The sequence below is a fragment of the Rhamphochromis longiceps genome, linkage group LG18 (assembly GCF_057381845.1).
Source record: "Rhamphochromis longiceps isolate RC_006_pf linkage group LG18, R_longiceps_female_GT1.1, whole genome shotgun sequence".
Lineage (NCBI taxonomy): Eukaryota > Metazoa > Chordata > Actinopteri > Cichliformes > Cichlidae > Rhamphochromis > Rhamphochromis longiceps.
In genome coordinates, this window is record NC_140574.1 from 20,317,796 (window position 1) to 20,331,982 (window position 14,187).

General features: G+C 43.2%; 2 protein-coding genes across 2 annotated transcripts; one reads left to right on the forward strand and one right to left on the reverse strand.

Annotated features, from left to right (window-relative positions):
* The first annotated feature begins 1,691 nt into the window (after positions 1 to 1,691).
* Positions 1,692 to 8,124, forward strand: LOC146648155 (zona pellucida sperm-binding protein 3-like). The gene is made up of 8 exons (XM_085389925.1): positions 1,692 to 2,214; positions 2,338 to 2,453; positions 2,533 to 2,636; positions 2,801 to 2,975; positions 3,096 to 3,213; positions 6,674 to 6,759; positions 6,968 to 7,236; positions 7,414 to 8,124. The coding sequence occupies exons 1-8, from the start codon at positions 1,804 to 1,806 to the stop codon at positions 7,509 to 7,511; spliced, it is 1,377 nt and encodes a 458-aa protein (XP_085246051.1). The 5' UTR covers positions 1,692 to 1,803; the 3' UTR covers positions 7,512 to 8,124.
* A 1,905-nt stretch (positions 8,125 to 10,029) lies between these two features.
* Positions 10,030 to 12,818, reverse strand: arl14 (ADP-ribosylation factor-like 14). The gene has a single exon (XM_085390249.1). It carries the CDS (start codon positions 11,063 to 11,065, stop codon positions 10,463 to 10,465), a length of 603 nt encoding a protein of 200 aa, XP_085246375.1. The 5' UTR covers positions 11,066 to 12,818; the 3' UTR covers positions 10,030 to 10,462.
* Between the last annotated feature and the right edge of the window lie 1,369 nt (positions 12,819 to 14,187).

Sequence of the window (14,187 nt, forward strand, 5' to 3'; positions counted from 1 at the left end):
TTGATCCAACTGAAATGTGGAATGAGCTGAAGTCAGCAGTTAACATGAAGAAATCAACAAGTGTCCTGAAAATGCATTGTATGGATTGAAATTGGTTAGAAGTACTCCAAGACAGTGTGCAGGACTGATCAAGAGCTGACTGACCAGGAAGTGTAAGGCTGCACTTACTGCTACACAAGGCTGTACACCAGACACTTCACATGTTGCCACTTAAATATATGTAATGTTCAATCTGTTTTTGTCTCTTTTATTTAATTTTGTTCCCTTTTTTTACTTTTAGGACTTTATTTTTGATGTTTTGTGTCATATTTATACAGAAAAGTCCACACAAAATTATTAACAATGAAATACCGAGATAAGCTTGTTTTATTTCTCATTATAATTGCAGGTTTTAGTCATATCCAGGCTGTGACGACATTCAGGATACAGCACTTCCATGTAACACGATATATACTGGGTGTTTCCTAAATGATGTCATAGATTATGCAGGGTTCTGGGTGTGTGCAGTAGCGCATTGATTTCTCACAATATCAACTACTGTATTCGTTATTTACAAAGGAAAAAAAATCCGAACATGCCACACTTTCAGTTTCGATATTGAATTTAGTGTAGGTTGCTTAGACATGCTTGTGCAACAGACAAACAGGATACTCTAAAAAACCATCGTCATCGTACTTGTGAGCGTGTAAAACGCTGTTGATGTTTTCTTGACTCGAACACAAACTTAATTGATTTAATCAGGTCAATGCCCTAAAGTGCCACCTGAAAGTTACACAGGTTAATTGTGGGAACGATGGTTTGAAAGCAGAGGTAAGGCGAACTGTTTATTCATAAAACCGAACTGAAAATGAAATATAACTTTGTTTCCGTCCGCATCCCTTCCCTGTTCGTTTGAATTGTCACAGCTGACATTTGTGGCTTATGAGGCTGAGAAAAGAGGTGCGACATTTTTGCCACAGAAACATGTGAGGTAGACAAAAAAAAAACATTTAAAAAGGGGAAAAAAGGATCACAATCAGGCACAGAAGATAGAATGAGATGGAGGTCCAAATACATGTGATAACATGATAGGAAAGAAAGCACCACACAAGCAGAAAATACCTTGTTAATTCATTTAATACTATGTAAATGTATGTAGTTTCATCAGTATAGACTTAAAAGTGTTTATGATGGGGCAACCTGAATGTAGACTAAGGGGGAAAACCCAGGTTAAAGAAGCCCCACCTGCTTCCCCTTCTAGTTTATAAATGTAATTTTTTTTTTGTTTAGTTGGCAGGTTCAGTTGGAATTAAATCAGACTATTTTTTATTTACTTTAGGTAGTTATTAAGTAATGTCATTTCACGAACATCCCAGTAGAGCTGACGTAATAAATTGGTACTAAAATCGTGAGGCTCAAGACAAACTTCAGTGCAAAAACAGTCACTTCTAAACAGAGGAATGAAGTCATCATTACATCATCCAATCCCTGTCGACAAACTGACTTTAAGCTGTTTTAGTGCCACCTGGTGGAAAATATATACAATAGCATTTATATTTTCTAAACGACCACACAATCGAAATGAATAAAATTATGCCGAAAACAAGGTTTTCACTTGTTGCACTTTAGTTAAACTTGTTGTTTAGCAAAAAATCACTTTTGTGTCGTCACGTTTCAAGTAACGGGCACGCATGCTCAGTGAAACGGTTATAATCAGTCAAACCAGGTGTGTTGGAGAACAATCACTTACAGCGGTGGTGCTTTTTCTTTCAGAGGCTGTGTTGTCGGGGGACTTATCACTCCTTCCAAAAATCTGACTAAAGCATGGACTGTTACCTGCACGGCCTCGTTTCTTGGTGCTTTATCATTTTGTATTCCGTTTGCGCATTGGCACAAAGCAGCCGGTTAGTTCACAGCAGCGAGTCAAGCGTGGCAAACTCCTTGAGCCAGGGTGGGACATATGGCCGCATCCAGCCTCAGTTTGGTGCGGTAAAACAGAAACCGAGCACGGAGCACCGGGAGCGCCCTCGTCCGGTCACGGTAAATTGCCAACCGGATGCCATGGAGGTCGTGGTGCAGGCTGACATGTTTGACACAGGCCTACAGGTGGACGGCGGACATCTGAGACTCGGCTCAGTTTCCGCGGGTGAGGAGAGAGTATGCGGAGCAGTCCCATCGGGAGAGGCGGAGTTCACCATCCGGGCCCAGCTGGTGGATTGTGGAACAAAGCTCTCAGTAAGCACTGCTAGTTCTCTGGAGCGTGGCTCAGTCACTGCTGTGTTCTGGTCAAAAGTTTCTCCTTTTACAAAACAAAATGAAGTGTGAGTTGCAGACTAAAATGTTAACATTTTCTTTCAGTCCACAAAAGAGAATCTTATCTATGCCAATGTGCTCGTCTACTCACCTGAGCCCTCATCTGATGGTTTGCTTAGGCTGGGTGGAGCTGCTATTCCAGTTGAATGTCATTACAAAAAGTATGCCTATGCACATGAACAGAAGTTTGCAGTGTGCTGTGGCAATCTGTGTGTCTGTGTGAAATCTGTCTGTTTCCAGGAAGTATTCTGTAGGTGGCATTTCCCTGCATCCCACCTGGGTTCCACTTGTTGCAACAGCTTCAGCAGAAGACCAGATAGACTTTCATCTGCTTCTCATGACCGGTATTACAAGGATGACAGCCATGAAACATTGTTCTGCTGTTGCTAAGAGTCATACTTAACGTCATCACACAAAGATTCATCTTTAAAATGCCATCACAGGTTTTAGGAATATTCATTAGAGGCTTACAAGTACTTTTATTTTTTTAATTGTTGCCATCTTGCAGATGATTGGACGTTTCAGAGGGGGTCTTATACATATTTCCTTGGTGACTCGGTTCATTTTGAAGTCTCTGCTGTTATTGGTAACCACATGCCCCTGCGAGTGTACATTGACCATTGTGTTGGCACAGCAACTCCTGATGCAGACGTAGCATTAAGATATGATTTTGTTGAGCATGGGTGAGTTCTACTACTAAATCTTTAATTCTCAATAAAGAGGCCTATATTTCCATATAGTAAAACTCATATCATGTCATAGGCTTTCATTTTTAAATTGTCTTTATTTTTTTTACATAACAGATGTCTTACTGATGCTTACCTGACAAACTCCAGCTCGCGTTTTCTGCCAAGAACTGAGGAACACAAGCTCAGATTCCAGCTAGAAGCCTTCATTTTTTACCAATCACCCAGCAACCAGGTTGACAGTAAATAATGGCTTTCCACAGTACATATGTTCAATATTCAATTCAATTCAATTCTTTATTTATTTGTCACATGTAGTTATAGCTGGTACAACATACAGTGAAATGTTTTTTCTGGCTAAAAAAGTACTCCCCCCGACTGTGCAAACATGCTAAAAAGGATTTTACATAAGCTAAGAAAAAAAGGAAAAGAAACAAAAGTTAAAAGTAAAAAAATATATATATATATAAAAAAACAATGTAAAAGTCCATATGTTTGTGCTTATAAATATATATCCATGACGTGCAAGATATTGCACTGTAATGATTTGAATGAGAAAACTATAAAAATATACATATTTACATAGTACAGATGTATATAATAAGGTACGGATAAGGTTCAGAGAAGAAAGGTAAAGTGCAAATTATGTACTGTGTGTGAGATTGTCCATCATGTTGTCCGGTTTGTGTTTTGGTTGAGGAGTCTCACAGTTAGTGGGTAAAAACTCCTCCTGAACCTTTCTGTTCTTGTTTTCAGGCTACAGAGGCGCTTCCCTGACCTCAGTGGCCTGAACAGTTTGTGGGCGGGATGGCTAGAATCCCTAATGATCCTGATGGCCCTGGATCTGCACCTTTCAGCATAGATGTCCTGCAGTGCTGGTAGAGATGTTCCCATAGTGCGTTCAGCTGTGCGCACAACCCTCTGCAGGGCTTTCTGTTGCTGTACTGTGCAGTTCCCGTACCACACCATGATGTTGTTGCACAGGATGCTCTCAATGACACCAGTGTAGAATCTCCTCTGTATATTCTTGGAGATCTTAAACCTCTTTAGACGCCTCAGGTGATAGAGGCGCTGTCTGCCTTTACTGATGAGGAAGTCCGTGTGTGTACTCCAAGTGAGGTCCTCGTTGATGTGGACACCGAGGTATTTGAAGTTGGAGACTCTCTCCACAGGGGTTCCATAGATCTGAATTGGGGTGTGAGTTTTCTCACCTCTCTGTTTTCTGAAGTCAATCACCATCTCCTTTGTTTTACTGATGTTCATGGAGAGGTGATTTGCCTCACACCACTTTGCTAGTCCATCCACCTCACTCTGGTAGGCCGTCTCGTCGTTCCCAGAGATGAGTCCCACCACCACTGTGTCGTCAGCAAACTTCACAATGGAATTAGTGGGGTGTCTGGCCGTGCAGTCCGCGGTGTAGAGGGAGTAGAGAAGGGGGCTCAGTACACATCCCTGGGGGGGCCCCTATGTTCAATGAGAGTGTATGGGAGTACACATCCCCTATTCTCACTGACTGTGGTCTCGTGGTCAGGAAGCTATAAATCCACCTGCACAAAGATGTACTGAATCCCAGATCTTGGAGTTTACCCGAGAGGGTGTGGGGCACTATGGTGTTGAATGCTGAGCTGTAATCTATAAACAGCATTCTCACATAGTTCCCACATCCCTCATCTAGATGGCTCAGTGTGGTATGCAGGACCTGTGCTACAGCATCTCCGGTAGATCTGTTTGTCCGGTATGCAAACTGCAGTGAGTCGAAGTCGGGAGGAAGGAGGGAACTGATGAAGGGTTTCATGAGCCTCTCAAAACACTTCATTACTACAGATGTTAGGGCTACTGGGCGATAATCATTTAGGCTGGCTGGGCGGGTGTTCTTCGGGATCGGAACAATCACTGATGTTTTAAAGCAGGTGGGGACTACCTGCTGAGCCAGAGAGGCATTGAAGATGCTAGTGAAAACTGTGGTCAGCTGATCTGCACATACTCTTAGCACACGTCCCGGTATGCTATCTGGTCCCGCTGCCTTCCTGCAGTTTGTTGCCCTCAGAGCTCTCCTCACATCATGCTCAGAGAGTATCAATGGTGCTGGTTCAGCAGCGGGGGCAGGTGCGGAGCTCTGAATTGCTGCCACAGCAGGCACCTCGAAACGCGCAAAAAAGGCATTGAGGTCGTCAGCTAATTCTGGTTTCATACATCTCACAGTGCTGGGTTTATAATCTGTGATTTTTCGTAGCCCGTCCCATATACGTCGGGAGTCACCGTGTTGGAAATGCGACTCCACATTGTCCTTATAGCGCCTCTTAGCCGCTTTCACAGTCTTCCTTAAACCATAAGAAGCTGCTTTGTAGCTGGTCATATCACCCAATGTGAGCCCATTTTTATAGGCAGTGGTCCGTGCTTTGAGAGCTCTCCTGACAGTAGAGTCAACCCAAGGTTTTTGGTTGGGAAAAATCCGGATTGTAGCCGAGGGGATGATGGTATCCACTAGCATTCCAATGAAGCTAATCGCTGTGTCCGCGAACTCGTCAATGTTTACGGAAGTATCCTGGAATACATCCCAGTCTACGTCACCGAGTGCGTCCTGCAGCGTCGCCTCTGATTGGACAGTCCAGCGTCTGACCTTTCGCGTCACCGGGGCTTCCTGATGAAGCCTTTGTTTATATTCCGGTGCGAGTAAGATGGCGGCGTGGTCTGATTTCCCAAAAGCCGGTAGAGAGATGGCTTTGTAGCCGCCTTTAAAAGAACTGTAACAGTGGTCCAGCGTGTTGTTGCCTCTGGTGGGACAGGTGACATGCTGGTGAAAGTTAGGCATGACCTGTTTTAATTTAGCCCTATTAAAATCCCCCGCCACGATGAGGGCGGCGTCTGGATGTTTAGCCTGATGGCCGCTCAACACATCATGGAGGTCCGATAGCGCCTTGTTGTTGTCCGCTTGTGGCGGGATGTAAATCGCAGAGATGATCACAGCAGTGAACTCCCTGGGGAGATAGAATGGTGAGAAGCTCCAGGTGGGGTGAGCATGACCGGGACAGGACCGTGATATTCCAGGACCGTGATATGAGACCTGTGTGTTTTACTGTAATATACAGTTGGACCCATAATTTGTCAAATCAAACATGCTATTTTTGTAGTTTTGCTTCTTTACAACACCACAGTGGATTTTTAAATCAATGTGCCATTGAAAGCTTTCGACTCTAATTCAAGGGTTTCACCCAAATTTTTGCATTGTTGTTTAAGAATAACAATAATTTTATATGTAGTTGCACACTTGGCCAACAGGCAGTGCTCTCTCTTTGTTTTTATGAAAAATGGAGACATCATATCTGAAGCTGATTTAAATTGTTGAGTTTGTATTTGATCTTTTCACTAGAAGTTTAAATATAAGGGCCAAAGAAATGTCTGTGCATATGAAGGTAGCCATCATTGGGCCATGTCTTTGGACAGATGAAACAAAGAAACTATTCTTATCTTGTGCATATATGGGAGAAGGACAAAAATGGGTTCAGTCAAATGCTGCAAAACCGATCAGTGCTTCACAGTGGAAATGGGATAATGACCTAAAGCATACTGTAGAAGCTACTCAAGAGTTTCTCAGAGCAAAGAAGTGGGATGGCTGTTCTGCAGTGGTGTCCTTAGTGACTTAATCTCAACTGTCTTTGGCCAAATTATGTCCCTAACTCTTGTCTCATTCACAGGTTTATATAACCTGCCATGTAAAGGCTGTTCCAGCCACAATGACTGCCACCTCACAAAACCGGGCCTGCTCTTTAACTGAGAACAGGTACCAAAATCATGTCATTTTTATGTGCAGCAATGGTCAGTTGCCCATTTGTGCTACCATGTTATCAGAAAATAAGTCATGATGGACAAAATCAAAACGATGTCTCTAAAATCACTAAAATCTAAAAGTACAATATATTTAGTTTGTTATATCAGATTTCACAGATGGGTAATTTTATTTTACACATGTAAAATTTCACATTATCCAGGTGGCGTTCAGTCGACGGGAATGATGAGGCATGTAGGAGCTGTAATATTGCCCACCAGGTTGAAACTCAGTCCACCCAACCTCCTAAAACTACTATGAATGCCAAAGCAGGGCCCACCTTGTCTTCACTGGAAGGTTTAGTCCAGAACAGTCCCAAACATCATCCAGCAACTTATGTCCGTTTCCGTCCAAGATTACACCAGCGCAGGCACACAAAACATGAGCAATCCTCTGCTAAATTAATGAAGGGAGGAACAGACTATGTAGCACGTGAGTACAATCTTAAATCAGTGGGTTTCTGCTATTAAACACCTTTTCATTAAAATTGGATTGCTGTTGAACTTGTATTTCAGAGATTTAATAATTAAACCTTGAGTGGAGCTCAAAGAAACCTGAGTGAGACACTGTGATCTGTAATTTATTTTTATTTTTTCCCTGTTTTTACAGGGAGCCTCCAGCTGGGACCCTTAACTGTGCTGCCATTCAGTCACCTCATCACAAGTTTAGCAGACCCAAAAACAGTAGTTTCAAACAAGACCACCTGAGACTCGGGAGGCTTTACTGGAGAGTGAGGGTTAAAATAAAGATTTCTCTGCTGACTTTACAAACATGTTGTGGATGCTGTACACAAACCCCATGAATGTAGCTCATCCTGTGCACTAGAACACAATCAGGCCCGTTACATTTTTCAAATAAAGTTTTGTCTCAACTTCTCCAGCCATTTAAGTGTGCTGCTTGCCGTCAGTTTCTTTAAATTATGTATTTTGTACCTCTAACTCTTTGCTATAGACAACAAACATGAACAAATCCACAACATCCTGTAATTTTCAGTCTGAACTTGATATGGAGCTAGCAAATAATTTAATTAGCATCGGGTTTTTAAGCACTCAAGCTCATTAGCCCCGAGCAACAGAAGTGGATGTCAAAATGATGCATTACTTGTGTACTTGAACGCAAACAATGCATCCTTTTGCCAGCTGTAAAGATTCATCTAACATGCCAACCATTATCAATTAAGAAGATATGCAGACATGCTATTAGAGAGCGCTTCCTTCCATTACTACCCTCAGCCTACTCATGTAACCACATTATTGTCACAATGAGGGGTATTTGATGCAATATAAAATCCTGGCTTTTCAGATATATCCAGTAACGCATTAGTCACAGCTCCCTGGAGAGATGGATTACTGAAACTGTTGCATCTTTGTCTTCTAACTTTTTATTCATAAAAGAGCAGCTTTACACTTTATCAGTAAATATGTTTAATAAACATTAGAAAGTGTCACTTCTGTGCTTTTGTGTAGCAGCCTTTTAGGGTTTTAGCAAACCCCTTCCAAGAGCAGCACTTCCCTAGTAGCACTTATTTCATCATGTACGGATCATCTTAAATGGACGTCCGCTGAACATTGCGGCCTTTTAAGGGGGTGGCCTGGCTTGACCCCTTGATGTACGCAAAGTGGTATTAATATTGCAAATGGAATTTTTTTTTTTTGCGCTCGTGCCAAGTGGAGCATTTATGCTCTTTGGATTTTGTGGTGTCAGCATCTCGGACAGCGCCCCTTGTTGTTGTCCTCGGTGGGCGTGATGAGCGCTGTCCGCGGTGCTGAAACAGTCTGCACGGGCCACTTTGTTTTCAGCGTCCCCTCCCATCTCCGTGATTAATTGCCATTCTTCAGCCTTTCTGACACGACTTGTCGATTTCCCGGGCGCCTGTTTACTTGCATATCAGATGAACAAGCCACTATATGTATGCTGTTTACGAGTTGCTGTACCAATAAACCTGCTAAGTGCATAACAAATCAGGAGCGCACTGAAGTATCACTTAGGAGTTCAGTGCCACTGCTTTATTAGCATATTCATGCGTTGCAGGGGTTACAGATGCAGTCCAGATCTCTGCCTGATCGTTTTCAGTCGGGGAATGCTTACAGTTTATCGTCTGCCGATTGGTACTGTTAATACGTAGACTTAAGATTGTTGATTACCCACCCTGGTCCGTCGTTTTATCCATGCTCTGGGGATGCGGTGAGTGGATAATGCTCTGCGTCAGTGTTTCAGTCCGGGCATTTGCGTCGTCTCGCCTGCATCCTGTTTCAGGGCTTTAGCTGTTGTCTCTCACTGGGTTGTTTTATCCCGTTGAACACATCGGCGATGTTTTCCCTCAGAAACCAACTGCTGGCGTTGTTCACTACTTGCCTTTTTGTTCACACGGTTGTTGATTGCAGCCGGAGATGCGGAGACGTCCTTTGCAGAAATGATCAGATATGCTGCACGCAGGGAAACAACACCTCTGTTGTCACCTGTTGCCCGGAGTTGGTGAACTATACGTACTACAGCATCGCCATGGTCACCCGAAAACTTTCTGGAATACTTATTCTGCTGCTTCTCTTCGCGTTGGGATACTTTGTCCAGAGGGTGCTGTGTTCAAGATCAAGGCAGGACATCCCACCTCAAAATGGACAGCCAGCGGCCACCACATCGCAAGAAATGCTTATGGAGAGCTGTACACCGGACAGCTCGGCGGATCCAGCTGCCGCTGCGCATTTGCCAACATACGATGAATGCAAACATCTGCCGACATATGAGGAGACAGTTCGGGACGGAAAGAGATCGACGACCGGAATCCTGTGACGGACAAGCTACAAAGCGCGAACACGTAGCACTATAGATTCAAGTATTCGATATTCGAGATATTTGTCACTATAGTGCGCATTTTTGGAGAAGAACGCACAAAATATCGCCAGGTGAATTTCCATACAACATGAACTGTATGCCTCTGGAAAATGTTTTCATCCAATTCCTCCATTTCTTCCAAAAAAAGTGTGTCCAAGTGAGTGTTCAGGTTTAGCTTAATTTTCTGCTAAATACTCTCAGCACTGAGGCTCGATTTATTATCATATCGCATCTAATGCTTCATAGATTCGATATGATATAACAAAGATAAAGAAAACAAAAAACAAGTATCTGCTCTTTAATCAGCCAGACTCTAATACAGCCTATGAATACAGTCAGCATTTACCACATTTAGATTGTTTTTGCAGACTAGCCATTTAGAAAGCGAAAAGCTAATCAGTGGATTATCAGCATATATCATTTCTTACATAAGTGAAGTGAAACACTAGCCAAAGGAGACTGTTTACAGCCGAGAGTCAGCGCAACGCAACTAAATCATCCAAACCTATTTGCACTTGTCTTTGTTGCGCTTTTCCCCTGGGTTGACGATGCTGTCAGTGAGATACACGACTGTGAGATAACAGAATTGCGTTTAATAATTAAAAGGAGATACGGATATGCAGTTTCTAAACGCACACCTAATAAACAGCTTACCTGTTTATATGATTAGTGCATGTCTCCGTGGGCGTAAGAATCATAGAAATGTAACCAAAACATGGCATTTCTTTAAATACGATTTATTGTTGATATAAAGGAATTAAAGCAGAAGGTAGTGTCAGAGCTCATTCGTCATATTGTCAAATAACACATTGCTTATAAATAAATGTTAATGTTTGGTGTTTGTTCTGAGGTAGTGCACTGTATCCTTGATATTGTCTTTCACTGCACCGGGCTCTGACGGAAGTTTGACCACTTGGACCACTCGTTTAAAGGCCTCCTCAACTCCAAATCCCGTCGACGCAGAGCATGGCTGAACGAAACAATCCCGCTCCTGGCAGATCTTTCTCATATTGAATCTGTCCTTCATTTCAGTGACATTCAGCGCGCCGTCGACGTCCTGTTTGTTGGCGAGAAGAATCAGCGGACGGCCCCGGAGCTCATCATTTCTCAGAGTTCTTTCCAGCTCCCTTTGCGCCTCGTTCAGGCGCTCCTGGTCGGCACTGTCCACAACGAACACGATAGCTCCAGCGTTCTGGTAGAAATTCGGCCAGTGGTCGCGCATGTTCCCTTGACCGCCGACATCCCAGATGGTTATAGCTATTTTTCTCCTGTTCTTTCTGGCCTCGAGCATTTCCACGTTGAAGCCGATGGTAGGGACGGTGCTGACACTAGTGTTGTGCTTCAGTTTGTAGAGGAGAGTCGATTTTCCAGCGTTGTCCAGACCCAGAAGAAGAACTTGCACTTGAGGTTTGGAAACCCATAATCCCATGGTGAAGTGCAGATACAAAGGCTGTTAACTGACGCGGGACAGTCACATCCTCCGCACTGTGCCCGTCTGACGCGGTGTTTGCTTAGTGCGTTTACCGAGGTTTAATGGATAAGCCATTAGTTCCCTGCTAAGGCACTGTGTTCCGATAAGGCGTCACACCAGAGGGCAAAGTTTCCCGTTCCCCAGTTACACTTTTATTGGTCATGTATTCCATCACTTTATGTTTGTTATCCGAAGATATCAGGCTGACTAATGTGCATTCGTAAAAGTGTCAAAAGCGCACTGAGAACAAAACCGGGTACTCAAACACTTAAATATTAAAAACTAAATAATAGCCAATTGCACCAAACCAGTTAAAGTTAAAAAGGACCGTAGTGGAAGGTGCCTTAGTGACTGGGATGCCTCAAACTGTTACAACATTTCGAAATTTGAATGACATGTCCAATCACGGAATTAAATAAGTGATACGTAAATTAATAAATAAATAAATAAAACGTCGAAGCTCTTCCTGTTTGCATACACACAGTTCTTGTATTCGAACAAATTTCTACACGGGCTTGTCAGCCATGTTAAATATGAGATGGATGTTTCAACGCTGACATGCACATTAAAAAAATCAACTCAGATTCCAGTGCTTCTAGAAAACCAGAAGCAGCCAAACATCATAAACTTGAGGTCACGTCACGCACAACTTGCTTTTACCCCTTGTGGACATTCCGTCCTAAATCAAGGTCACTCCATCACATCCAAAATGCCATCGTTATTTTAAAATATTGTATTTTAATACTCGTGTATGTTGTATAGCACATACACGCGTAATTATAAACAGAAATAAAAGTCAAATAATTTTTAAAAAAGGAAAGTGGACAAAATCAATAATGGTTGGTCGGCCATTGGTAGGGTGCAGGTTTCACCATGACACCATCGACCAAAGCATTACAGCCAGGCCCCTTCCCTTTGTTTACTCTGCTTCACATCATTCAGAATAATAGAGCACCCAAAGACATAGACTCGGTGGCTAATCACCTCCCCTCACCATCCCCCTCTCAGTCTAACACTGAACATGTAAACAGAATAAAGAAACATCCGTTCATCTCAATGATCCGTCCAGCCAAATCCTCGGTAAGGAGAAGGTCGATTGAATCCACCTCACTGCATTGCGGGCGGGCACAGTGGAGGCTCACCTCACAGCAGGAAGATAAATCAACAACATCTGCTACTCTGTAAGATGCTCAACTGATTCCACTGATTAAATCATTTGTATTTCAGTTTTTTGTATCAAGATCTGGACCATTTCTCCTCCGGCTTCACCCACACCCCGCCGGTTGGGTTATCCATCACGTACACCAGTCCTCCGGTGTCACGGCGACGCAGGGGCCAAGAGTCGAGTTCTGATTTCTGCCTTGTCCGGGGGGAAGAGTGAAGACAGGCCGACTGATTGGTCACCCTCTTCTGAAAGCGGACAACTGAGCCTGGGGTAGAGCATGTGTCCGCTTTCTGGCACATGTCCGCTGCGCCATCGCTCTGAAAAATCGCACGGGCTTCAATGGAAGATTTGGAGCCATGCTGTCCCATGTTGTTTGGAACTTCGAGAAGATTCCTAAAAACGATCTAAGGGGTTTTTTTTAAGCCAGAAGTGGTGTATTTCTGCTTGTTAGTGAATCTCACGTGTCTTCCACGCGCACTGATCTCTCGTATAGCATGCCAAATTTAAATAAACAGCGGCAAAGCGTTCCCGTAAAGCCGATGAGTGACGCTGTTGATTTTTATAGTTATTAGACCACACTGGTCTTAGGAATTTGGATGAAGTCGTGTGGAGGCTATTCTGAGTTTGGCCACCTGGTGCAGAGTGTCACTGAACTTGACATCGCTGAGCTTCAAGGCTGAAGACTGCGGTGTTGAGTTACCTTGCAGACGGCAGCTCTGAGAGTGAGAGAGCTATTTGTGGTCTGGGAGAAGCATCCCAGAAACGCTCGGGTCACGTGTTTTCCCTCAATCTTAGTGTGACCTCACCCTCCTAGCCTTTGTGACTGTTGTTAGCTAGATTCTTTAAAAGAAATGTCTTGAGGTAAACATATGAGAAGCTGTTTGCATCTCCCCAAAATCTATATTTGCAACGGAAGGCACTTAAGACTGGAGTGCTCCAGTGGAGCTCTCCAACAGACCTGGCAGCAGGTGATGTTCATTGCATTTAATATATGATAAAATGTGGAAAGAATAAACACATCCAAATTGATCATACCTGTCATGAGATGATGGAGATGAAAACGGTTGATATATTTCAGAGGAAAGAGTTTAATGCTTACAACTTTCTCACGTTAAAATCACGGGTATTTGTTTTATTGTAAACTTCTGCTCATGTACAGAAGGACAAAACTGAAAATACATCATACTGGTTTGGCAATCTGCCTGAGACATCCAAAAAACATAACAATAAATAAGGCATTGGGTAAACTGTTAAAATAAAAGAAAGAAAACAAAAGGAACAAAACTCCCCTCTCTCGACTGATCAAGTCATGATACACAGTGGTAAAAGGTGAATTTAAAACAGCAGTAAATCAAGCACGGTTTACGGTAACTTTCCTTGACAGACTGCGTTATTGACACCAGTTGTATTGCTTCGGGAGCATATCGTATTTCTAATCACAAGCATTCTGGCTGCAGCTGTACAGTTCGTGATGCGACATCGTTTAGTCTTTCAGTCTTTCGTGGTCGAGGTGTGTCCGTTGCACCTCCTCGCTTCGTGTGCTTCGCGTGCTTCGCAGGTCGAAGACAGCCACCAGTGTCCGTTGCTGCACGCCGTTAGGTCATTCGTTCGTGAACATGGTTAAGCTGAAGCACATGCCCTGATACAGACAGTGTAAGTCCACTTGAATGGAACAGTTTGCGTTTCCTCCGTAGCCTCGCAAACAGGTGAGTGTCGGGCTCGACGTAGAGTGAAACCCGCTTGCGTTGCTGAGGGTAAACAGTGTTTACGTTTGCTGATATGTAAGAATTTACCATTCCAAAAAATAAACATCTGAAAAGTGCATTTTTTTTAGAACCATATGTATTTCTGTGGAAGTTACATGTATAAGCCACAACATTTAAACCACTGACAAGTGGAGCAAGTAACCTTGATG

What these genes read in the sequence shown, in the direction of transcription:
- arl14 (XM_085390249.1), bottom strand. Translation starts at nt 11,065, where the DNA reads ATGGGATTATGGGTTTCCAAACCTCAAGTGCAAGTTCTTCTTCTGGGT.
- LOC146648155 (XM_085389925.1), top strand. Translation starts at nt 1,804, where the DNA reads ATGGACTGTTACCTGCACGGCCTCGTTTCTTGGTGCTTTATCATTTTG. An exon ending in ATTGTGGAACAAAGCTCTCA is followed by an intron (nt 2,215 to 2,337) that starts GTAAGCACTGCT and finishes ATTTTCTTTCAG; the next exon opens with TCCACAAAAGAGAATCTTAT. An exon ending in ACCAATCACCCAGCAACCAG is followed by an intron (nt 3,214 to 6,673) that starts GTTGACAGTAAA and finishes TCTCATTCACAG; the next exon opens with GTTTATATAACCTGCCATGT.